Below are 24,364 nucleotides of genomic sequence, written 5' to 3' on the forward strand. Positions count from 1 at the left end.
CAAATCTCTTGGCGTATGAAATTATCGCATCTTGTCCTCCACACGAGTTGTCCGACGGCAGCAAGAGTGCGACACGCAACGCATAGAAAGCACCTCCTTGTGAGTAAGTTTACTAGGAGCTGTAAGCATAATTATTAGCTTAATTTAGCTGGAGAAGAAACTGTCTACTGTGATGCCTTGTTTGTTGTTATGTAACATGGTCTGTTACGGTTCTCTGGATGGGGTACGGCCAGGCACATTGCGACTCTCACTGGGTCTTACCTGATGTAGGGCTTACACGATCATCTGGACGGGTCGAAAAACGAAAAGAACTCGAAACCTGACAAGTGACAAGGTCTAGACCAATAGGGCCATTGTGAGAATCAGCACAATCCCGTCCCCAGAGCCGACACGGCAAAAGGGTCAGGAGCGACTTAAACAAGTCGTTACCGTCTACGCGCTTCACCTGAGACCTCAAAGAGAAATGTGAATTAATTTGAATGTTTGATACACATACTAAAGCGCCTTTGCATTCGCATTATAGTATAGGGAAAACCATAAAGTTCAATTTGCGGGATAAAAACCTATACCAAGGCAAGATGTTCCGGATGACCGCCTCCAAGGGCAACCCATGCAGCTTTCTCGCTCTGAGCTTGTCAATTAGTGACATCATCATTTACCACCACACTATGGCACTCACCGTACTAGACTTGTTAAGCCGGCCTCTAAATAAATCTCATTCTGAGATAGTCAAGTTCCCAGCCCGAGCTTCCCTCAAATCCTACAATGGAGCCGTTTGCAATGTCTAAGAACAGATTACCGGAGTCACCTCCTGCATCCCAGAGAATTCCTGTACTTGTCTGGAAGCCGAACTTGTGAATGCGCCACCCTGCTCGTATGCTAAAACTTGCTCTCTCATTGCCTCCAAATTCATATCTCGAATATACGTCTGTATCGACCGGATGGTTGTAGAGTCCCTTTTTTTCCCCAGTAAACCACGTGAGTTGGATACCTTTGATAACCCAATGGCCGTTGGCATCCCCGGATCCCCAACCGCTCCATATCTCCAGTACCTTTACAATGGACGAATGCGCATAGGGGTAGAGAGAAAAGGGGTGTCCGCTATCTCTACCATAGAAGGGAGTCTGATACTGAGGCATTTATGGGCGGAGCGCGCTCTTCTGTCTGGAAATCTTGACAGCGTGAGTGGGGGTCTTGAAGTAGCGAACTGTGGAAATACAGGCGAGGATCCATCGTATTCTTGAACAGAATTCTACGTTTATATACCCTAAAATGAGCTCAAGGCGCGGGACGTAGGAAACGGCGAAAGAGAGGGTAGCTGAACCGTGACCCTGGAGATGTGTAGTTTGGCTGGCTGCGGCCGGTTTCCTATTCCGTCGATCCAACCCGCAGTACAGGGGAGACGCAGAGATACAAAACAGTTGGACAGCCTGAGAAATATCTGGCTAATCACTTTGTATAGGCAACTCTAATAAGGCAACCACATGCTTGGCGTTCATTTGAAAGTCGGGACAAGTACCAGACATGACTAAATTTCAGAATACTCATGCAGGGTGCAGTCCACTCAGACACCCACTCCTGACGGTACCAGTTACCCGGCAAGACATGAAGCTTTCAGTCATGTAATGAAAATTAGGGGGGTCATGCAACAGCACTTCGATGTCATGCATGAGGCTGAGAGAGAGACACAAACCGTAACCGACGTACCCCAACGCGTCAACCGGCAGTTGGCCGCTTGGTCTGTTTGTGGCTACATGGTTAGGACGATTCCTCTCACAGTCCTCTCGGTCTGCTTCTTGGCTGAGGAACAGCCACTAGATGCGAATCAGAAGACCTGGTGAAGATTCAATACGTGCTTAAATCGTTGCCGTAATCTGGCAAGCATCACCCAATTATTCACTATGATGAGCCAGGCAGCTATCTGCGTCTTCGACTTAAGATCACATCTTGAATAGCAAGGCATACATCGTCCCCTACACCAGACAAGCGTCACGGTCATTGAGCATACAGGAAATCTACATGAAGCGACATTTTGCCGCTCTTCAAGAGCCCTTGTTGAATTCTCGAGAAACGTTGAACATGGCAAGCCGGTCAACATGTACGGAGTAAGACGGCGGCATTCCGCAGATGGAATCTCGGAATGCTGCCCCAGCGGAATTAGAATGCGACCTTGCGATACGACCAAAGCGCCAAATGTCACATGGATCGCTGTAGATTCCTTAAGATCACCTGATCGGATGACAGGGTGAGGACGACTCGGCTCAACTGCCTCTGTTCTATGAAGAAATACTGAATACGAAAGACCATTCCATTGCATCGTATTAAATATAACTATAAGGCGATGCGTCAAATTATGTATGTGCCCTAAGGGCAATGTGATGAGACACAAATCCGCTCAAACCGAACTACATACGTCTTGGATAACGAAATTTGGCCAATTCTGGGCAAGGTCTCGAACCGGAGCCAGGTCCGAAGGGACTATGCTTCACGACGTAAAAGGATTCGTCCGCATAGCCAGGGCCATTGTCACTGGCTCAGCTGGCCAAGAACTTTGAAGCGTGACATTAATAATGCATGTTGGCACCCTTTCTCATGTATAAAGGCCCACATCCGCGTGAAAACCGGTGGCTTATCTCTCTACTCTAATTCTTACACGGAATCCACGTAGCAACGCGGCACGGAATCTGACGATAGTTACACAAGGGCTCGAGACCTAGTGGAAGCCTCAGGCTTTCAGGCCCCAAGGCTCACCGTTTCTTTCTAATAAAGCAGGGGGTTTTATCCCGAGGCCCTTGGACGAAGCCAAGGACCTTTCATATCAAAGGAGATTATCAGTTGCATACGAGCACAGTTTCAAGCCTTTCTTCATTGAAGCGTTATCACACTAATGGGGACAGGGAGTGTGTCTCTAGCCCTTTTGTTGGAGTTGCAGTACACCAGTGCTTTAACCATGGCCCTTACAAGCTTTCGTAATATTACAAGTAGGATATCGCAAAATCCTAACCTTAATATACTCTATATCTTTTGATAACATATCAGTAATCATGGAACCCCGTGAGAAACTGTCACTCAACCCCGCAATCACGCGTCGCTCAGGCAAGCATGTCCATGTCAGCGCCGGAAAAGGCGCACGGGTTCCTCACTGCGCTGCTCCATCAGCAGCCTTGACTTTCTCCGTCAAAGGCGTTTACGGGAGAGACGTTTGCTATGTTAGCTACTACCTCCGATTACGGCTGATGATGTCTGTTTCTTTCCTTCTGAAGTTTAAAAAAGATTGCAGTATGATTTTGCTGCTTGGCAGATACACCGGAGGGAAGACGACTGCGATTGAGTCTTTCAGACAAGCACTGGTATAGCCTTTTATTGCCAAATCCCCCAGCCTAATTGCCGCCACTCCCCACCGGTTACAGAGACGTACCTGAATGTCTTGAGGTCGCAAGAAGTGGAGATGGACGATGTCTATGAGGAAGACCCATATGACCAGCTTTCCGAGGCATTCGAGCCTTGAATTGTTCGATTCGCCTCCCCGAACCCAGAGTTCCCAGACCTTATGAAAGCATCGCTGGCATTATTACAATATCTCTCCCCCGTCTACTTCGTTTGCGGCCTAGCTGCTGCCAAAGAGAATCCGGAGCCATATGTTCGCGATGCAAACGATCATGGCTGGGGAAGTCGGAGCATCTGTGTGGATGATGCAGTCCTAGCCGACTTGGACCGTCGGACACAGTAATATCACCCAGCGAATGTCGAAATATGCTACGCCCAGCCCGAACATGTCCTCATCGGACCTCCCAAGAGTGGCAGTCGGTGGCAAGGACAGTCGCACCGACTACATTTCCAAGACACTCAACATCTCATTTGGCCATGACCACTGGAAGGAGGAGCTCATGCAGCTGAAAAGGGTCGACGTCGCTCTGGCAACCCTTCGTCCTCCACCGGATGCACTGGTTTATCGTCTATACGGCGCTTTCCGCCACGACGATGAATTGGAAGGAATGTTGTTCACTTGCACTGACGAGAATGAAGTCCTGTGTCAGGGAAGAGCTAAGAGAGCCTAGGTTGAGCTCAAGAACCGCTGGGTCGACCAGGTTGAGCGATCGTTGCAGATGTGTCATCGGGAAGGCATCATTCGGGGCCATGCAAAGGCCGAGAATATTCTAATTGACAAGGGTAACAATAAATTATACAAGAGGGTGGATTGACCAAGACACAACTGGCATTATTGAGAACGATTTTCACGGCTTGTTCAAGATGTTCAAATATGCTCTGTTGGACGCTGAGTTATTTCGACATCCTCCCGTTTCCATGTGTTTTAGCCGCCGTCGATAGAACTGCTAGATGAGGTATTTCTCGGCGAGGGCGACCAAATTCATTGAATAAATATCCTATCCAATCTCAAGGCTTTCACTCAAGTTGCAAGAATTTCTAATATCTAGGCATCTCAAATCGAACGAGGAGATACAAGGAGCAGTTGTCACACGGAAATAGCCGGTTACACGAGGGCTACGGTCACGAGACTAGGGCAAAGTCCCTCACCGACTTCTTGTATTTAAAGACCCCTTTGGTCAGCGAGGCCTTAAGGAAAACCAAGGACCTTTGATACCAAGGACTATTATTAGATGAATCGAGTCATTGCTCCAAGCTTAAGCCCTTGTCACAGCAGTGCTGCTGGCACTCATCTTCTGCCTGGTTTAGCGCGTCTGAATAACAAACCAGGAAATAAGAATATTTGATATTTTTTTATTTCATGCAATTCATACTCTCGCCGGATGACAATTTCGTTTGTCCCTCGCCTCTGAGATACTTTTATAACGTCATTGACTCGCTGTCGCTGCATTGCAAGACGTCTCAACATCATCTTCCTTCCAAAAAGGACACAGCTAAACACCCAATCGTTCACTGGCCATCTTAGCCCCCTGGACTCTGTTGCTTATTTTTTGGAACGCAACGTCTCTCGCCAAGTCTGGGCTTCCATGCTTCGGCTTCACATCGATGGAGAAAGGCGAGAAACCACAGTCATCTGTAGCGCCCATCTGATCAATAGGAATATACTGGGACGCCATGACCAGCTGGTCCGCAATCTCCTCTGGTGTCTCAATCCTCGGGTTTATAGGGCTGATGACCCCGATGAAAGCAACCTGCTTCACACCTTCGGCGTCCTGGCGAATCGACTCCCCAATTATCCTATACATGGATTCCCTGTCTGTCTCGCTCGAAAGCTGAATAAGGAAGTAGCCAGCATTGATTTTGAAGAGACTGGGTAGCAGTTGATTGTACGGAACGTCGGCAGAGTGTACGCTGTCACAATCACCGCCCGGGCATGTATGAAGGCCAATATTGGCTCTCTCCTCGGGCGAAAAACGCGCCAAGACCCGGTTAATAAGGTCAATGAAGCGGTCGAGCAGCGCAGCGCCGGTCCAAGGATTCGATGGATCATTCTTTAGGGCCAATCTGCCCTCGGTGAAATCAATACTGACCCGTTGGGCACCAGCTTCAAAACAGCCACGGATATCCTTCTCGCATTCGTCGACCAGGTCCTGCATGAAGGCGCTCCTCGGATATCCCGCTATTTCGCCCTCCAGAGGATAAAGCAGGTACAGCATAGATGGTGAAATGACAGCCTGCTTCAATCCTCGTGTAGCGTATGGTGCGGACTTTTTCAAATTTTCAAAGGCGTAGGTGGCATATTTGAAGGGCCCAGATACGAGACGAGGCAGTTGGCGAGAATGTCCGTCATCGAAAACCGCAAACATTTGGCCGTCCCCTGCAAAATTGCTTCCGAGTCCTGCTCCCGTCAAAGTTCTAAGCTTCGCAATTAGTCTCATCCGTCTATTTCAGACAGGTGGGCAACCTAACTCGACGACGGGATATGTTGCAAAGCTGCTAATTCGCTGTTCCCCGTCAGTGACCAATACCTCACCAGTCGCTTCCAACCTCTCGATGCTATCTTTAGAGGCCCTATCTTGCGCAGCTTGGAGCTCATCGCGAGATATACTTCCGGCATCAAAGTCGGCAAAGGCTTGTTGAAGGTCTACAGTGGAATGTTAGGCCTTTTGAAAATTCTAGTACGTCCATGTCGCCACATACAAGATGGCCGTGGGAGAGATCCTGAAGAATAGTTAGTGCATGGCTCGACATGACAGCATTTCCGTGGTGGACATGCCGACAATTTCTGTTGGAATAGGCATTGTAGATTGGCTTCTAATTAACTGGACTTGTGGTAAACACAATTGTGGCCGAAATGACTTTTGGCAAAACTATCAGGAGTGAGAAAGGAGAGAACCTCTTTATACGTGTCTCCCTTTCCCACTCCGCCTGATTATGGTTCTCATTTACTTGGATACCGATGTTTGTCTCAGTTATCTGAACTTCATTGGTCCGATTTCGAGCTGCAGGTGGCTCAAAAGAGACGGTCCCAGCATGTGGTTGTTGAATTGGTTGGACGGCAATGACAGATGGTGGCAGCGCAGCATATCGCACAGGGTCGACAATACGTGGAGTACTCCTTGCATTTGCGTCCGAAATCGAATTGGGATACGGCTGTTTTGGTATTTGTATTGACCAACACACTTCTGTAAAATGTCTCGGTTTTCGTCTGTCTATTGGTCAGTTACAAGCCCCCAGCCATGGAAAAAGTACTGTCTATGCAGTCCATCAGGGCTCTAGGCCGAAAGTCGTCCGTCTTGGTCGTGTACACTAGCAGTTTGTATGAAGCGTGTATCACTTGTCAAGGAGACATAATTCGAATTCGGAGCCCAATTACATCATACTTGCTATGGCCTTTTGAACAGCTACGTGACCAAAAAGGTCCCTTATCAGACCGTCAAGTCGGCCAGATTCGGATATTCTCCAACTACAGGTAAGGCTGCACTTCTACGTACGCTCAGACTCGACAGCTTTACACATGTTCCAAGACATGCATATCCAAGGCAATTGGCGGTGAGGAGCAGGTGGGACTAAATCCTGCAGCCTGCACACATTGCTTTTTTGGCTTCTATGCGTCACACAGGTGGAAGTACCGTGACTTGGAGGTGTCCTACCAGTCAAAGAAACGGTAGACCGCGCGGAATAGTGAGCCATTGATTTGTTCGTGCGGAGTCTGGTGGACTGTCGTGCATCCTTTTCCCCCTTGTTTAACATGCCATGTTCCTGCCAAAGGATTGACTCCATACTTCTCTAGTTTCCCCAGGCCGCAGAGATCGTTCATACTACTACTGAATCCAGCTGATTCTGGAGCTGTCCCTTGCCAGTTTGCAATGAGCATTGTGGGTAAGAAGCCAGCCACGGAGTATGCAGCAACATGTCGAGGAGGATGTGAGAACTGGGACGGATCACAATCCGGAGGTGGCAATCCTGACAATAGGGACACTTACTTCCTAGGTGCCGTCTTGTCAACTCGTGCCCAGTCTCCGTCCTCGTCAAAGCCAGCTGCTGTGGGCGTAATGTGTCGATGCCATAGGTGAGACATGTGCCGCCTGTTCAATTATGAGTCGCCCCTTGTAGATGAAGAAAACCCTGCATACTTTGGTTCTGTCCCGAATGTTCTAACACCCAGTTCCGCGATAAGCTCACTGCTGACTAGGGCCATTGTTATTCGTGTCCCATGTTTGTCTTAAGTCTGATGGTTGTATAGTTTGTGAACATATTTGGCCACCGCGACGGCATTGCACGACTTCAAAGGGGTCGAATAAGGTACCGTCACTGCTCCGCAGCTTCTTTTGTGTAACAAGATAGCCCTACTTCCTCAGCCACAAAGCCAGGAGGTCAAGCATCGTACAGGAGTCTGAACTCGGCTTCTTGAACGTCAACGAGATCGAGTCAAAGTTGTCTCTCTTCTGCTCCTTCTTTCTGACCTTGCGACAGTCACGTGGTGGAAATTGCTCATCACATATTATGTCACTTCCATTCTCAACTCAAATCTATCCTATCTCGTCAGGTCCTGCTATTGACCCCTCTCCCCCCTCCAACGCGATCCGCATGGAGAAGATGGACCGTTCTAGGTCATGCATCCGAATGCCTTGTCCAATGGTCGTCCAAGAGACCCATGTAGCTGACGTCCGCTGACGTTTTTGGCCAGCCACATTATTTCGAGATGAAGGCCAATCTCAAGTTGCCGCACGATAACTAACCCCCTGAATTTCAAGGGCGGCTCGAATCTGCCATTCTACGCACTTTTCCGTTGCGCGACACAAACACAACATGTCATCATGTCCCCCATTCAGTCGATTAGTAGCGCCATCGCCAACAGCCTCACGCTACAGCTTGTAGTGATTGCTGGTCTCATTCTTGCTGTGCGCTCATCTCCTTTCTGTGGAAATGTGGTAATTGCTAACGGGCGAATGAAGTATCCCATCGGTTCGATTGTCCATAACATTTATTTTCACCCCTTGTCCAAGTTTCCAGGTCCAAAATCATGGGCAGCTACGTATCTGCCGTACATTAGAGGCATAGTTACTTGCAACCTGGTCCAATCCTTTGCAGAAATCCATCAAAAATACGGCGACGTCGTTCGCGTTGGCCCTAATGAGATTTCCATTGCATCTGAAGAAGCCTGGAGAGAGATATACGGGCATAGACCAGGCCACAAGGAAGCGCTAAAAGACGCAACTTGGTACATTGGTAGGTAGCGCAAGACATTGATCGATGATATGCTGACATTACATCAAAAGCACCATCTGGAGCACCCCAAAATGTCTTCACCACGCCTGACCCAGCGGTGCGCGCTCGAATGAGAAGATGCCTGAGTAGTTCATTCACCCAATCTGCGATAAGCAACCAGAGTTCCATCATCGAGAGCTATGCAGATCTCCTTATTACCCGCTTACGTGAAATGACATCGGCTCCCGACTCGGCACAAAAAGGGGCAGTGGTCAACATGGGCGACTGGATCAGCTTTTTCACTTTTGACGTGATTGGCGATCTCGCGCTTGGCGAAACATTCGGTTGCTTGCAAAATGGTGAATACCATGACTGGGTGCGAAGCTTGTGTACCTTCCTGAAGGGAATGACTTTCGCGGGAGTGGCTAGAATATACCCGTGGGTAGGATCTTTTGTTGAGAGATTTCTCATCCCACGCAGTGTCATGGACCAGCAAAAGCAGCATGTCGAGTTTGTGTCGGAAAGGGTCAACCGCCGTCTGAACCTCGAAACCACCCGCCCCGACTTCATGACGTCGTTCTTGAAGGATAACCACGATTTCGAGAACATGTCAAGGGGCGAGATTGAATCCAACTTTGCCATTCTTATCATTGCTGGGTCAGACACGACTACTATTACAATGTGCGGAACGCTTCATTGCCTAACGAGAAATACTGATAAGCTGGCCGTCTTGGAGGATACTATTCGGAAGCGGTTCCAGAGCGAAAAAGACATTACTGTTGATGGAACTAAAGATATACCGTACTTGGATGCAGTCATTGAGGAGGGGCTTCGGCTATGTCCTGCAATTCCAGCCCTCCTGCCACGTGTTGTCCCTGCCGGCGGCGAGACATACTCTGGTCATTATCTCCCCGGAGGGGTATGTCATACTTGGTTCTTTTAAAATTATGGCTAATTCTGACTGTCGCAGACGAAAATATCGGTTAGGCCGGCCATTCTTCATACATCAGCTCGATATTTTGAAGCGCCGCACGAGTTTCATCCAGAGCGCTGGTTACCCGCAGATCAACGCCCTGGACAATTCGCCAGTGATAACCATGCCGCTAGTAGGCCTTTTAGTGTAGGGCCGACGGGATGTGCCGGCAAGGGGCTGGCTTGGGCCGAATTGAGACTCATTATTGCCAGGCTGGTGTGGGCATTTGATATGTCGGTTGATCCGGACCACGCTCTCGACTGGACCAAGTGGAAAGCTAGAATAGTAGTCGAGAAGGGCCCTCAGTTTCTTCGACTAAAACAAAGACCTTTATGATTGGATGTAATTTGATATAGTCAGTGCGGCGAGTACGGTTGGGATATTGACTGGGATGTGCCTGTGTTCTACTAGCTTGGTCGATGGTGTAATAAACGGTATGACTTAGTCCTATTCTTCCAAATGAAGTGCTACGTCTACAGCCTTGAGAAACTTTCGTTCTATTCCCAAGCCGATGTTGTTTTGGCGTGTCCAGATACTTCGTCCACCAGGTCTACAGAACCTGGCAGGCGACGAAATCGGCAAGCTGCTATTTCGGTTCTTCCCAGTATGAGCATGCAATTCATCGTAATGTAAGGCCAGGGCAAAATGGGAACTGGTACGCATTACGTACCGGTAGGCAAACTCACAATCGATGATGAAAAGTTTACCGTCGTGTCGAATCCCCGTGAACGAAGCCCGTGTGACCGGGCGGCCGACGTCTTTACCTGCCGAAGAATGTCTGATGAGTTGATATTGGCCTCATTTATATGTGCCCGTAAACTCCAGTGCCTGGAAAGACGTCGCAAATATCCGCCAGATATTGAAGCCATGACAAGATTTTCCAGCGGGGGACCTGTGGCTAAAAACTTATTCTTCTCAGAGTGGCTGTTTAGCCTAGCCCTCCATTAATTAAGAGTTGTTCATTTTTAAAATTCATCAAGTTTCAGAAGACTCCTACACCTCGTCGCTTAGTTTCTGTTGTCTCCCCCTAGCCATTCGCAAATAACCCTCGAGGCAGCAGATTCCTCCCCTTTCCTTACAATAAACCTGATTACCCGGTACCTCTTCTCATCTATTGTGCTAAACCCCCAGACCTGCTCTACTGACCAACCGGCTTGTTCACTGACTATGTAGGCTGTGATATGCCCAGCCACGTTTGGATCATCCTCCTCTATCCATCCCTCGGAAAGATACGTGTCGAAGGGCCTGCCGCTCAGGCTCAGCGGTTTCTCTAGCCGCAAGTCCACCCAGCCGGCACGGATACGCTGGACGCCGAACATGGCGGAACCTGCCTTGTACTCTCTCTCATCTAGGTTGTATATTTCCGTCTCGCCTTTGATGCCGCCGGATGCGGTTTGTGCCACAGTAATTGTTGTGTTGCCGGCGTTGTCAGTTGACTGAGTCAAGTTTCCGGTAATGGTGGCCCAGGAGATAGCCTTGCGAACGATCCAGGGGATGCCTTGAATTGCGAGGGATGGGCCCATGTCATCAGATAGCGTTTTGCTCTATTGGTTCACGTCAGCCTAGGTACGCGCCAAATTATTTATTTTCACAACGCTTACCATGCGCCAAACGCCGGTGAGGTTGCGAATGTTGGTCTGTGGGGGAGCTGCCATAATTTACTCTGCTTGGCTTCCAATTAGAATAAAAAGGAATAAATAAAAAGAAAATGGAGAATTTTGTATTATCACTCTAGTGTGTGTGTGCATGCATTACAAGCTGGGTTTTCACTCGATGCAGGGTCCCGACGCATCACTAGTTCCGGGTACCTGCCTCATTAAATGATACGTGCCAACGCAGTATTATGTTCCATAGCCATAACCAACTAACGGCCCCTGATTGATTGACCCCAGCAATCACCCTGTTGTCAGTTATAACAATTCATGTCCATTGTTCAAAGAAAAGGGGGATCAGCCGTAAACCCGAAGATGGGCCATGGCGCAAGTGGCGCTGCCAGAACCCTCCGAAAAAAACATGCCGAAAATGCTTCGCCCAACACACCGAAAACAAATCAAGGCTCAGCCGAATGAACAAGCATCCGAATTCGTCGGTACATTAGTACATGTTTCCCCAACTCTGCTGCTTCCTGCACTTTGAATCAACAGAGTTTGATATCCCATCTTCTGTCGTACTCGCATGTCTTCGCCATCGTCACCCAACCACTACCTCATCTCACTATGCAAGCAGGGACAGCATCGGGCGGCAGCACGGCGACGAGCCAGGAGGCCCGGGATTCGGACGGGCCCACAGGCGGCTCCGAAAGCCCGACCGGTGGCCCCACAACGCCGGCCAAGTCCGCCGGTGCTGCTCCGGCACTGAACAGGGATCTCCGTTTCTGGGCCATCCTCCTGGCCATTGGCTTCTCGGGACTGCTCAGCGCGCTCGAAGCCACCATCACGTCGACGACACTGCCCACTGTCATCGCCGAGCTGGGGGGCGGCGACCTCTACATCTGGGCCGTCAATGGATACTTCCTGGCCATGTAGGTCAACTCCCGACGACGCGGCCGGGCGGCAAGCGAACTAACCCTGGACTCATACAGGACTTCACTACAGCCTATGTTTGGGCAGTTGGTCAATGTCTTTGGGCGCCGGTGGCCAACCATCTGCGCCACGGCTGCCTTTGTGCTCGGCAGCGGAATCTGCGGCGGTGCCACGGGGATGGGCACACTCATCGCCGGCCGGGTTGTCCAGGGCATCGGAGCTGGCGGGATCAACGTCCTGGTTGAGATTATCATCTGCGACCTGGTTCCTCTGCGTGAGCGCGGCACCTACTTTGCCATCATCTTTGGCCTCGTTGCCATTGGGACGGCCCTGGGGCCTTTCTTTGGCGGGCTCATTGTGACGTACCCGAGCTGGCGCTGGGTTTTCTACCTCCACCTTCCTGTAGGTGGCTTCGCGCTGCTGCTGCTCCTTGTCTTTCTCAATGTGAAGCACAACAGGGAGAAGACGCTCGCTACCCGCTTGACCACTATTGACTGGGTTGGCAACGTCATCTTTGTAAGCTCCATCTGCTCGATTCTCATTGCCTTGTCCTGGGCGGGCGCCATACATCCATGATCATCGTACCAGGTGCTCACTCCCCTCATCGTTGGTTTTTCCGGCCTCGTCGGCTTCGTCATTTTCGAGGCATCGGCCCTCGCGCCCTATCCAACTGTTCCTCTCCACCTGCTGTCAAATCGAACCAGCGCAATAGTCTTTTTCCTCACCTTGATGCACAGCATCGTCACCATGTGGGCTATCTACTTTCTGCCCATCTACTTCCAAGGCGTCCTCGGCTCCACGCCGTCACGATCGGGGGTGCAGCTACTGCCTACCATCCTCATCCTCATCCCCTTTGCAGCCGCGGGCGGCGCCCTCATGTCCAAGCTGGGCCGCTATCGCGCCATCCATCAGGCGGGCCACGCGCTTATGGTGCTTGGATTCGGCCTGTTCACCCTTCTTGACGAGAACTCAAACACGGGTACTTGGGTTGGTCTCCAGATCGTCGAGTCCGCGGGCGCCGGGCTCATTGCTCCAACCTTGCTGCCCGCCGTCATGGCACCGCTGGCCGAGTCCGACACTGCCCTCGCCGCCGCAACCTGGGCCTTTTTTCGATCTTTTGGCCTAACTTGGGGTACGGCCATCCCGGCTGCCATCTTTAACAACCGCTTTGACCAGCTGGCTGAGACCGAAATCACCGACCCAGTCCTCCGGAGCAGGCTGACTGGCGGGAGAGCATACGAGAGTGCAACGGCCGCCTTTCGCAGCACGCTTTCCGAAGCAACTCGCAACGAGTTTACCCGTGTCCTTGAAATGAGTCTTCAACGCACTTGGCAGGTTGCAATAGGTTTTGCGGCACTAGGCTTTCTACTTGTCTTCCTTGAGAAAGAGGTGCCTCTCCGGCAAGAACTAGAGACTGAATTTGGCATGGTTGACAAGAAGGATCGTGAGGAGAATGTAGAGGAAGCAAAGGAAGTCAAGGATCCAGATCCGCAGAAGCAAAACACTACCTGAGTTATATCCAGCGCACTTGGACGAAGGGAATACCGCCAAACGTCGTTTTACATGGGCAAGACATTTATTTATCTAGCGTCTTGCATAGGTAAACACAATTTCCAAGCCAGGTAGACTGTCATTTCGATTGAGGCCGAGTGTACGTGGGTGGCTATGAGCGGCTACAAAACAATGAAGACCACTCACCACAGAAATCCGACGTGCGAGTAACGCGTGTCGAGTAGGCACCTCGCCATGGTGGTAAGGATCAGGCCTCTACGAGAAGCAGTAATTTAGCGCGCCTAACAATATTTTGTTGCAAGTGATTTCCGTGCCGAAGACCCGATTGGACGGCGTCCAAAATTTAGAAACCCTCCGAAGGTACACTGCTCTCCGGATCAGACGATGCCACTCGCACCGTTGAGATCGATTCGGCTCAGAGGGTTCATGCCGAAACTCAGCAACCGACTACAGCAACTCCCAGCCCCGTATCGAAGCAGCATACCAGCATGTGTGGCAAAATGAGCCTAAACAGTTAATACCCAAATCCCCAGACGGCTCTAGGCCGTACGAACGGTAGTGTAGCAGGCCCCCGACCTATTCGTATAGTCGAAGTCCTCTACACCTAGAGAAGACCCAACAAGACATGTACAGCTTTTTGCAAAGTAGTTTCCTCGACTTCGAGCTAACCCGCTTGCTGGGCAGCACCAGCTCCGGCGGCTGTGATGTTGCCGAATTTCTCGAAGCCGTGGGCCAGATCAAAAAGAACGACCCGGAAAGCTGGTTCTCCGCCTGGCATGAGCAGTCCCGTCGAGCAGAGCGGATCGCCCGCGAAGCCGCCCAACACGGTCACGCCTCCGCCGCGCAGAGAGGCTTCCTTCGCTCGTCCAACTATGCCCGCGCGAGCGGGTACATGTTCATGGCCGGTGATGAACGCGTGTTGGAAACGGCAGAGCGCGCCGTTTCCTTGTTCAGGGAAGCTTTCGTCCACATGGACGGCCAGGTTATTGTTTTGGACATGCCGTATCGGGATGACGTCTCCATGCCCGGATACCTGTATCTGCCGCCGGAGTCGAGGCGCATGCCTGGCGGTAAGATGCCAGTCGTCGTCAATTGCTGCGGAGCCGACTCGACGCAAGAGGAGTTGTATTTCGCTCTGGTATGCGCAGGAGCTGAACTTGGCTACGCGGTTGTGACGTTTGAGGGACCGGGTCAGGGTATGCTGCTTAAACGGGACAAGGTTTCCGCGCGAGGAGACTACGAAGTTGTTACTCGCAAAGTTTTGGATTATCTACAACGTATTTCGGAACAAAAGCCGGAATGGGGGCTGGACCTCGAGCGCATCGGCGTCGCGGGGGCTTCGATGGGAGCGTACTACTCCCTCCGAGCCTGCGTCGACCCTCGTATCAAGGCCTGTGTTGCCATTGATGGGTTCTACAGCTTGTGGGAGGTAGCCATGGAGAGGATGCCAGGCTGGTACTCGTCTCTGTGGTTGTCAGGATGGCTGCCTGAGTGGCTGTTTGACGCCTTGGTCCGCTTCGGCATGAGGATGGACTTCACCACGCGCTGGGAGTTTGGTCTTGGTATGGCCATGATGGGTACTGCGACGCCGGGGAATACACTGCGGCGGTTTCGGGAATTTTCCCTCCATCGCGAGGGAGATGAACCGATCGTGGATCGCATTAAGTGCCCTGTCCTACTGACTGGTGCGTCAAGATCGCTTTATGCCAGCGCACAGGATGGCACCGTTGCTGTTTATAATGCACTAAAAATGGTACCCGAGAGTGAAAAGGAGGTTTGGATACCGTCGAGTATCGGGGAAGGGGGAATGACTGGAAAGGTTGGGGCTTGGGCATTGCTTCCGCAGAAGAGTTTTCAATTCTTCGACAAGCATCTTCGAGTGCATCGAGATGTAGCTGTATCTGGTGTGATATCACAGGAGCATGCATGAGAAAATTAAAGTGAAGTATGAACATGATTCGGTTGCACAATTATGTATCTCAAAAGACGATGCTTGAACTACTTCTCACATTCCCATCCAGGACAAATAAGAAGAGTAAAGAAAGTCCCAGGCTCAAATTGTGTTTTAATACATGCTTGATCAAGTAGACGTTGCAAACACACGCTTAGCCATCATCCCTCCCCCGTCTCACGCTTCATCAATTTCTGGAAAACAACATCCAGGTCCATTTCGTCAATGGCAGCAAGGTATGCTGCAATCAACACATTCATCTACAACCCAACTGCCAACTCGGTCCAATCCCACAAGCTCAGCTCCCTATACTCGATTCCATCCTCCTCCTGCATGTGCTGTCCAAGCTGGTCAATGGGAATGATCACGTCCCCGGAATGATGTAGATACTTGAGCTTCGTCTCCTGATCAGATCCCGTCACTACTCGGGCTATGCCTTTGGCCGCATTCTCCACGCTGATGAAGTCGAGTGAACCACGCCATCGTGACGAGGTCGGTACGGCCTTGAGCTGTCGAGAGAATTTGATGACGCTGTTCATCACATCCAGGTCGCTTGCGGCCGGGCCCGTGATACTGCTCGGGCGATGGATACAGACGGGCAACCCGAGACGCTCATGGACCTTCTCCAGGAAGACTTCACTGGCCCATTTTCCAGCCACATACCCGTCTGAATAGCCTGGAGGAGGAATATTCTCGGCCAGCGAAATCTCATACAAGGTATCCATGTTGTTCAGACGGCCCGTGGCTGTGGTGGAATTGTAGTGGAACGGCACATTATGGACGAGAGCGAGCCTGGCGAGCTCCTTGGTTGCCTCGACATTAGCTGGTCGGAGGGTTTGGTATTGATGTCTTCAGGAAGGACACATCAGCACCACTGTGGACAGTGGCACCAGCCTCGCCAAATATTGCCTCTGCAGCTTGAACCGAGAGTCCTGCTCGCGGAGCACTGAGATCGCCCTGGTGGAGTGTGACCTTGGGCGAGCCGAGAAACAAACCTAGCTTTCCCTGACTGCGGACTGCAATGCAGTGAACCTTGGTCACGCTGGGGGACTCGACGAATTCCTTGAGCAGCTCCAGCCCTAGAAATCCCGTGGCGCCCGTCATGATTATGACGCCCCTTGTCGACTTTGTTGCGGCGGAGATAAAGGGACCGGCATCCACCACGTGCTTGGTCAGGGCTGTTTCCTCCGTCCAGTCCGTCTCCGCGGCTTCAAGATAGGTGGCGTCTGTGATGACGGCCGCCATGGCTCAGAGAGTGCTCTGCTCGAAGAGAGTGGCCACCGGAAGGGCTACTCCGAACCGCGTCTTGATCGAGTGCTGTAGCCTGATGAGCAGCAATGAGTTACCGCCCACATGGAAGAAGTTGCTGCCCCGGTCGATGGTGCAGTGTTGCAGGACTTCTTCTGAAATCACCTCCTCCCACGCCTCGCGAAGCTCACATTCCACGTTCCCAAGCTTGGCCGCCCCTGTAGCTCGCTCAGTGCCGTTTGAAACCTGCAACTTCTCAATAGCTGCCCGGTCAAGCTTCCCGTTGCTGGTCAGGGGTACATCCTGGATTGGGATTATAATTGCAGGATGCATGTACCCGATGACGAGAAAACTTTGCTCTGAGCTTAGTGAAAGGAGAAGCATCCTCATTGTCTCGCCGTGTTGAATATCGTAGATGTAGTCCCTCAGGTATTCAAACTCTCGATTAACTTGAGATATATCCCGTATTGCCCTCTTTTCAAGACGAAGAAGGGAATTTTTGAGGACACACTGTAGATTCTGGTCTCCTTCGGTGATAAAGGCGGTTCGCAGTGCTTCATGGCGATGACCCAATACTTTTACGGCCGCTTCAAGTTTGTGCTCGTTCAACTCTCCATTGATCTTGATGGAAAATTTGATGTTAAAAGTAGTTTGGTCTTGCACGAAATGGTTTAAGAACCAGAATCTGGACTGGCCCGCTGACATGGGCACCGACCTTTCAACCTCATGTGGGAGTACTGACTTGTGTTCAAAAGAACGCGACTTTAGCCCTTCGTCCCCAGGTTCGCTTTCGCTTTCCGGCAGTGGGCTTTCAGACGAGGAGCTGGCTATAGTTGACTCTGCAGACCTAGAGAGGTTGTCAATGCTTGCCAGGACAGAACCATTTGAGCCCGACGATGCCACCAAGGGCATGAGCTGCGTTTTTTGCAGCTCCGACTCATTGGAAGCCATTGGCTGGGTTTCCACGGCTGCTAGCTTTGGAATGAGTTCGGAAGGGATGTTCTCAAGCGCAAAAGTAATCAAGTCCACGAGAGAGGCACCACCGAGGATCTTCAGTACTGGCATATCGACATCCATTTCCCTGAGGAACCAAGAGCGTATTTCCACTGCAACGAGGGAATCAATCCCAAGATCATCCGCGCTCATATTCGACATGTTGAATTGCTCAGAATTGTCGTCCTGTTGAAGCTGCAAAGCGGCCTGGAGCTTGCCAACAAAGCCATCTGATATGAATCAGTATGTAGTTCGCATCTAGCTGATTGGAGAATGTCTCAGCAAAGTACTTGCCTTGTATAATCTTCGATATCTCATCCAAGTTTCTGACTTCAAACAGCCGGGCCCTGACGGGGACAGCAGCATTTTGCATCATCTTCTTCAAGTTTCCATCACCACCCCAGTTTATATAGTGCTGAAAGCGAGGGTTCCTTATCCAGGGCACAGGTTCTGCAACATCGGCATTAATCCTTCGCAAGCCTGTGATGATTTCCGGGTTGCGTCCGGCCTGTGGTCTTCCAGCAAGAATTGCCTCGGGAATGCATTGATGGAATCCGCGCTCTTCCATCCACATGAATCCTCCGCGGAGGATAGTGGGAAGAACAGTCTCATCAAACTCTCGCATGATATATCCAACGCCCAGGACGGCGTCGAGATGTAGAACCGAGGCTGCAAAACCTTGACGGCGGCGTTCCATGGCGGTAGCGACCATGAACATGTTTGCGGCGCTGTAGTTGGACTGACCGCGGTTGCCTGCCGCGGCGGCTATGGAGGAAAACATGACAAAGAAGTTCAGACTATCATCTCAAAATAGCCGGTCCAGGTGCATCGTTCCCAGTACCTTGGGTCTCAAGACTTTTTCCATAATCTCGAATGACATTTCCGAAAATGGGACATCTTGAAGCACCATTGCGCCGTTCATAATGCCGCCAATCGGGGGGAATTCTCGACGGATCGTTGCGACGAGCTCCTCAACAGCAGTTTGATCCGTGATGTCGCTAATTGTTTCGTCAGCTTGTGCTCTTATTACATTCAAAGTGTGCAAGATTGTCTCTCCTACTTGGAAAATACTCCGACGTGTACTCCTGCCCTCGAAATCTCTTCAAGCCACCTCTCATCAATGTTCGGGTTCCGACTGGTGAGAACAATGGTTCGAGCGCCCCGGGAGGACATCCAGTCGCATAACGAAGTCGCCAAATCACTCGTTAACCCGAACAAAGCATATGTTTTATTCTCGTCAAATCGGATCTGATCATTGGCCGATGTGAGTCTCACGGGCACCAAGGCAGTGGCCCTCCAGTCGACAATGGTGCCAGCTTCGTAAGAACCACCCATCGCTACCACATCTCTCGGGTTTGCAACAGTGAAAGTAATGGGGGTTAATCTCGGGTGGCGTGTAGGACCAAGGAGGCAATGACTAGGTCGTAGGAATACTCCTCGTGGCCTTGCTCTACCACATCCTTTGCGCAATCAAGGACCTTGAAAGTCATTTTCTCCGATTCATATTGAGCGGCAAATACCTCGCGAGCCTTTTCGAAAAACCCGCTGGAAACATCAGTGAAGGTGTAGGAAGCGAAAGACCGCCCGATATCTCGCATGATGGTCTTTGTGGCTCCTCCAGTGCCCGCACCGATGTCCAGAATGTCCATGTGAGGAAAACGATGGGCAATCTGGGCTATTACTCTGGAAAGAAAGCTGGTAGCATCTTTGAGCCCCATGGCCTCAACGTAGTACCGGTTAAGCAAGTCATCGTCTAGCAGGTGCTGGAGGATTTCTGTTTCACCTCGCACCGCGGCAGTGAGGTGCTCGCCCACTGTACGAGTTAGTTTGATCTCAATGCTGTCAGGGTATCTAAATAATCGTCAGCTTATACTTGAATCATCATGAATTTGTAATAGAAAATAGCATACCTATCCATAATTGGTGAGATGTCTTCCCATGTATCATTGAGCCACTCTCTCTCCGTAAATCGTTGCCTTCCAATCCGACTGTGATGGATGACATGACCGAAGCAGTCAAACATGGCCTTGCGATGCCAAGGTAGAGTGTCGCGCTTGTCTTCTGGAGTATCTCTGCTAACTTGGTTCATGTAATAGAGTGAAATTCTTTCTAAATCAGCGGCAAGCTGTACGTCCTCAGCTGATGCACGATTATCTGCTGCCAATAATCCGTCTGGTAGTGCCGGAGCCCATATTTGCTTGCAGAATAATTGTCGATCTTTTTCGGGGCTTCGTTCCGACAGTGGTGTCACCTTTATCCCTTGGAGTTGGAGTAGCAAGCCGGACTGCGGATTGGGGACAAATACATCAACATCTCCCTCTATGCCACCAGTGATTAGCGGATTCTGTAAGAGGGAATTTCTTCGCCACCACTGACTCGGGCCGTGAAGCCGCTCAGCCCGAGCCCGCCCCCAAGGCCCATGTTGAACTTGACCCGATTATGTTCAACTTTGAACCGCCAGGTTTTGCCCTTTTGCGGGGACACAAACTCGATAAAATGGCCCGTAGACCGATTTGCCAGACTGCCCGAGACATTTCCAGAAAGGTTGTTGGTGAAAAGAACGTAGTCATCCGTGTCTAAAGCCTCGCCCTTGGCCGTACCAAAAAGTAGCTCACCGTCCTTGAAAAGCTGAGCACAGCAATATGGCACCCCCTTGTTCAGGCGAGAGACAGGCCTCCAATGCGCCATGTAGTAGGGTCCCGCAAAGCCGCGGATGATGTTCCACGCGTCGCACACTTTAAACCAGCTATCTTTGGCCCAAACTCTCCCGTGGCCTCCGTGGCCGGTGAAGTTCAAGCTAGTTTTGCCCAGCGTGTACTCAACAACCACCCGGCCGCCAGCAATGGGTTGATTCAGGAACAGTGATGCAGACATTTGCACGCTTCCTTTCTCGTCGGGCCACAGCTTTCCTTCAGCCAAATGTGGCAGCGTGTCCGACTCAATGGCAAAGTTGCCCTTGGACCTGGGCGTGGACCACCATACTCGGGCGCGGCTCATGTTTCTCGGCACCTGGAAACCGTAGGTGTGGCCGGTGCTGTTCCAGATGCCCGTTACTGAGTCTTGGCAAGTGATGACTGTAGACTGCTCAAGGAAGTCGAGCTCCCGGGTAATTGTCCCGTCGTCAAGGATCATGTAGAACTCGACGCGCAGGTTGCCCTGGCCGAAGAAGTGGTACGATGCATCGCGTGAAAAGGCCAAAATAATGCCTGACATTCCAGAGTCGGCGGTTCCGTCAAACTCCCATTGTTCCCATGCCGTGGCGTTGATGGTTGACAGCTTTGGTGTCTCGAGATGCTCCGTGGGTGACTCTGAAAATTCGACGGGCCCTTCTGTTTGCTCAAACGCCGTGCTGCGGCTTACTTGGCATGGTGACGGGTATTGGCCATGATATTTCAGACTCTTTTGCCAGTTCTCAGAAAAGAGTGTGTCTAGTGGTATTTGACCCAACTGCCCAGACACCGCGTTGGCCAGCCATGCGGCGACGATGAGCGAGGTCCAGGACGTCAAACGCAGCTTCATTGCTGGAAATGGATGAAGGCTAGCGAAGAGAGAATTACTTGGCAACTCAGAAAGGCTGTAGCCGGATTTCGCAGACGGGTAAATTGGATAGAAGGTTGGAAGAGGGCAACTCGGCCTTGTTCGACGAACGAGGAAGATGGACGATTGTGGCCTGGTTGGGGGTACCTATGTTGCAGCACAACATTGAAGACCCGACAGTGACCCAACGGCACCCTCCGTTTTGGAATGCCACAAGGGAGTACATTAACCTGTCTGGTGGGTTGACAAGGACCAAGTGCCCGAGTCGGAGTGGTCTTAGCCCCGAACGGCCTCGCGGCCGGACCACGCATCGGAGCCGACTCCAAACCCTCCGAAACATGCCGGCCGAAATCCGGCCTGCCCCCAACTACCCCAAGTCATAAGATTTTAGCATGTTCCAAAAAGGGACATGCTGAGGGTCCTATTTAGCAGAAGAATAACATGCTCTGCAGCCAACACCAGCCCAGACGCAGCAAATTGACACACATTTCCGAAGAAACATTGCCCTGAATAAATACAATTCTACCAGTCATATGCCCGCATCATGACGCCAAGGCCTACTCCCCGGCTCAACCGAGCCATTATCCAGTCAGAGCACGGCGGCACGCTGACGCAGACATTCGCCAGGGAGGTGCCGTCTCCGGGTCCGAACCAGGTCCTTGTCAGGACAGCCGCAGTAGCCCTCAACCCCAGTGACTGGAAGATGTTGTCGGCGTGTCCCTGCCCCGGCGCCGGCTGCGGATCCGACTACGCCGGGCGCGTCGTGAGGCTGGGCAGCTGCGTCACTCACCTCGCCCAAGGCGACAGGGTATCTGGTGCCGTTCACGCGAACAACCCCGTCGATCCGTCGTCCGGGGCCTATGCCGAGTACAGCGCCGTCGACGCCAGCCAGCTATGGAAGATTCCGGATGCCATGCCGTGGACCGATGCCGTGGCAATCGGGCTGTGCGGCATCGGGACGGTAGGCATGGCGGCATGGCAGAACCTCGAGTTGCCAGGGACTCCCGAGGAGCCGAGCTCCAAGTCTGAGTTTGTCTTTGTCCACGGGGGAAGCACTGCGATTGGAACAATGGCAATTCAGCTCCTGAAGCTGTGGGTAGACTTTGACTGCGCAATGAGGCCGTGGCCGCATCTTATAATATCCTGCTTCGTCTAGATTGGGGTTTCGGGTGCTGGCGTCGTGCTCGCCGCACAACTTCGGGCTGGTGGAAGGCTTTGGGGCGGAAAAGGCATTCGACTATACTTCTCCCACCGCTGCCGAGGACATTCGCGCGTACACAGCCAACAGCCTCGAGTACGTGATGGATATTATTGCCGATGCGAAGTCGCTCAAGCTGTGCTACGCAGCCATGGGTCGGGTGGGAGGCCGGTACGTCCAGTTCGAGTTCGTGCCGGATGAACTCGCGGCGCTTCGGAAGACGATCAAGGCGAGCTGGGTTCTTGGCATACGCCTGACTGGCGGCGAGATTGTCCTCGACAAAGGCTGCGGGTATCCCGCCAACGCAGAGCTGAGAGACTGGGGGCGCCGTCTGTTCCGGCGCGTGGAGAGCTGGGTGCGCGAGGGCAAGATTCGGTCTCATCCCAGTATCGTCCATGAGGATGGGCTGGATGGCATAATTGACGGCGTGGAGAGGCTGCGTCGGCGCGAGGTATCAGGGTGCAAGCTCGTATATGTGATTGATCGGAGTGCATGAGAGTCACGCGGCAGCGAGACGAAAAGCCCTTGATTCACCGCAAAGCAAGAATCAACGCCTACTATTGCCCCCTTTGAACTTGACACTAGTTTAGTTTTGGGAAATCACCACGTTAGGAAATAAAGACAACGTTATAGGACAGACTCCCTTCTAGCCCTGCAGTAGTTCCTTGATACTCGTCAAGTTTTCCTGGATTGAATCTACCAGCGAGCTGCCTGATTTTGCCGGACCACCTCCCCCCTGGGCCATAACGACCTTCAACAGACGCGACAATTCGACGGTGCTGAGTATTCCCGTCGATGCGGTCCGCCCGAAAAGACGGTACTCGGCCGGAAGACCGAGCAGCTTCTCCATGGCATTGATCTGATGCTCCATAATTTGCACGAGAACCTTGATGTACAAGTATCCCTTGATAGAAGGCAGGCCGCTGATCCGCAGCTCAATGGCCGTCTGGAAAAAGCCAACCACGTCCTGCAGCTGCCGTAGCGACTGGAGCATCCGATTGGTGATGGCGTCGTAGAGCCGCAAGAGTTGGAGGTAGCAAGAGAGGATCAAGAGCACCGCAGGCGTGCCAACGGGTCCCGTGTTGGCCGAACAAGAGTCGTCTTGCCGTAGCGGTGGCCCGTTGGGCAGTGAGTCTGCCGCGTCGGCACCCAAACTCCCACTTTCCGAGCTGAATAGCGAAGGCGTAGGCATGTACGACGAGGAAGACGTGCAAAATCGTTCCAAAATCCCCGTGAACTCCGAGGTGCTCTGCAGAACCTGGGCTGCGGGATTCTCTTGCGTTTCGTGGATCTTGTCGATGCAAGGATACTCTCCGGCCGGGTTCTTGGGATGGCAACGGACGCGGTAGATTTGAATCGTGATTATCTGCATGAGACGCGCAAGGTTGATCAAGACGTCTCCGGACTCAGGGGACTCGGAGAGCAGAGCCGCGTCCCCCTCGCGCCCATCAGCGGCGTCATCGTAGGCGCCCTCGCTATCCACGTCCATTCCCAGCTCTATTGCGCTGTGCCGGTTGCCATTGTGCGAGTACTGTGGTGCCTCTTCAGGCATGGCCTCGTGAGCCCTGGCCTGGTCTCCGGTCCCCAGCCCAGCTAGCGGATCTAGCACGTCGTCGATGAAGAATTTCCGCACCGCGATCACCTAGAATCTTACCATTAAGCTATCCCATAACCGCTTGTGAGCGCTACTCGTGAACAGAAACGAGAAATCTTGAGGCACAAGAACTAGCGCCAGATTCCTGCCGTGCGACTAATTACGTGGGGATTAGGCAATCAAAGAGGCGAAAAACTTAGTGGTTAGAAAGTTTAGGCACGTCGCATAGGAGACGGAA

At 51.7% G+C, this 24,364-nt stretch overlaps 12 protein-coding genes across 12 annotated transcripts; 5 read left to right on the forward strand and 7 right to left on the reverse strand.

Moving 5' to 3' along the window:
* Positions 1-704: 704 nt before the first annotated feature.
* On the reverse strand, positions 705-1,139 carry G6M90_00g063860 (uncharacterized protein; the record flags this gene model as incomplete). Its single annotated transcript, XM_066130766.1, has 1 exon — positions 705-1,139. The coding sequence occupies one exon, from the start codon at positions 1,137-1,139 to the stop codon at positions 705-707; it is 435 nt and encodes a 144-aa protein (XP_065986785.1).
* Positions 1,140-3,773: 2,634 nt separating this feature from the next.
* On the forward strand, positions 3,774-4,058 carry G6M90_00g063870 (uncharacterized protein; the record flags this gene model as incomplete). Its single annotated transcript, XM_014687013.1, has 1 exon — positions 3,774-4,058. The coding sequence occupies one exon, from the start codon at positions 3,774-3,776 to the stop codon at positions 4,056-4,058; it is 285 nt and encodes a 94-aa protein (XP_014542499.1).
* An 822-nt stretch (positions 4,059-4,880) lies between these two features.
* On the reverse strand, positions 4,881-6,188 carry metE_1 (Methionine synthase; the record flags this gene model as incomplete). The annotated part of the gene is made up of 4 exons (XM_014687012.2): positions 4,881-5,802; positions 5,857-6,031; positions 6,088-6,108; positions 6,164-6,188. The coding sequence occupies 4 exons, from the start codon at positions 6,186-6,188 to the stop codon at positions 4,881-4,883; spliced, it is 1,143 nt and encodes a 380-aa protein (XP_014542498.2).
* Positions 6,189-8,207: 2,019 nt separating this feature from the next.
* Positions 8,208-9,907, forward strand: aclL_1 (Cytochrome P450 monooxygenase aclL; the record flags this gene model as incomplete). Its single annotated transcript, XM_066130767.1, has 4 exons — positions 8,208-8,291; positions 8,346-8,619; positions 8,670-9,517; positions 9,569-9,907. 4 exons carry the CDS (start codon positions 8,208-8,210, stop codon positions 9,905-9,907), a joined length of 1,545 nt encoding a protein of 514 aa, XP_065986664.1.
* Positions 9,908-10,578: 671 nt separating this feature from the next.
* G6M90_00g063900 (uncharacterized protein) lies at positions 10,579-11,226 on the reverse strand (the record flags this gene model as incomplete). The annotated part of the gene is made up of 2 exons (XM_014687009.1): positions 10,579-11,115; positions 11,173-11,226. 2 exons carry the CDS (start codon positions 11,224-11,226, stop codon positions 10,579-10,581), a joined length of 591 nt encoding a protein of 196 aa, XP_014542495.1.
* Positions 11,227-11,787: 561 nt separating this feature from the next.
* On the forward strand, positions 11,788-13,605 carry FUS6_1 (Efflux pump FUS6; the record flags this gene model as incomplete). Its single annotated transcript, XM_014687008.1, has 3 exons — positions 11,788-12,092; positions 12,153-12,609; positions 12,682-13,605. 3 exons carry the CDS (start codon positions 11,788-11,790, stop codon positions 13,603-13,605), a joined length of 1,686 nt encoding a protein of 561 aa, XP_014542494.1.
* Positions 13,606-14,230: 625 nt separating this feature from the next.
* On the forward strand, positions 14,231-15,535 carry psoB_1 (Alpha/beta hydrolase psoB; the record flags this gene model as incomplete). Its single annotated transcript, XM_014687007.1, has 1 exon — positions 14,231-15,535. One exon carries the CDS (start codon positions 14,231-14,233, stop codon positions 15,533-15,535), a length of 1,305 nt encoding a protein of 434 aa, XP_014542493.1.
* A 281-nt stretch (positions 15,536-15,816) lies between these two features.
* On the reverse strand, positions 15,817-18,578 carry ccsA_0 (Polyketide synthase-nonribosomal peptide synthetase; the record flags this gene model as incomplete). The annotated part of the gene is made up of 4 exons (XM_066130768.1): positions 15,817-16,359; positions 16,421-16,803; positions 16,903-18,027; positions 18,092-18,578. The coding sequence occupies 4 exons, from the start codon at positions 18,576-18,578 to the stop codon at positions 15,817-15,819; spliced, it is 2,538 nt and encodes an 845-aa protein (XP_065986865.1).
* A 24-nt stretch (positions 18,579-18,602) lies between these two features.
* On the reverse strand, positions 18,603-19,132 carry PSOA (PKS-NRPS hybrid synthetase; the record flags this gene model as incomplete). Its single annotated transcript, XM_014687005.1, has 2 exons — positions 18,603-18,795; positions 18,858-19,132. 2 exons carry the CDS (start codon positions 19,130-19,132, stop codon positions 18,603-18,605), a joined length of 468 nt encoding a protein of 155 aa, XP_014542491.1.
* A 44-nt stretch (positions 19,133-19,176) lies between these two features.
* Positions 19,177-21,316, reverse strand: ccsA_1 (Polyketide synthase-nonribosomal peptide synthetase; the record flags this gene model as incomplete). Its single annotated transcript, XM_066130769.1, has 3 exons — positions 19,177-19,648; positions 19,708-20,114; positions 20,174-21,316. 3 exons carry the CDS (start codon positions 21,314-21,316, stop codon positions 19,177-19,179), a joined length of 2,022 nt encoding a protein of 673 aa, XP_065986878.1.
* A 562-nt stretch (positions 21,317-21,878) lies between these two features.
* Positions 21,879-23,028, forward strand: ccsC_0 (Trans-enoyl reductase ccsC; the record flags this gene model as incomplete). The annotated part of the gene is made up of 2 exons (XM_014687002.1): positions 21,879-22,426; positions 22,491-23,028. The coding sequence occupies 2 exons, from the start codon at positions 21,879-21,881 to the stop codon at positions 23,026-23,028; spliced, it is 1,086 nt and encodes a 361-aa protein (XP_014542488.1).
* A 150-nt stretch (positions 23,029-23,178) lies between these two features.
* On the reverse strand, positions 23,179-24,084 carry FUB10 (Fusaric acid cluster transcription factor FUB10; the record flags this gene model as incomplete). Its single annotated transcript, XM_014687001.1, has 1 exon — positions 23,179-24,084. The coding sequence occupies one exon, from the start codon at positions 24,082-24,084 to the stop codon at positions 23,179-23,181; it is 906 nt and encodes a 301-aa protein (XP_014542487.1).
* Between the last annotated feature and the right edge of the window lie 280 nt (positions 24,085-24,364).

Source organism: Metarhizium brunneum, chromosome 3 (assembly GCF_013426205.1).
Source record: "Metarhizium brunneum chromosome 3, complete sequence".
Classification (NCBI taxonomy): domain Eukaryota; kingdom Fungi; phylum Ascomycota; class Sordariomycetes; order Hypocreales; family Clavicipitaceae; genus Metarhizium; species Metarhizium brunneum.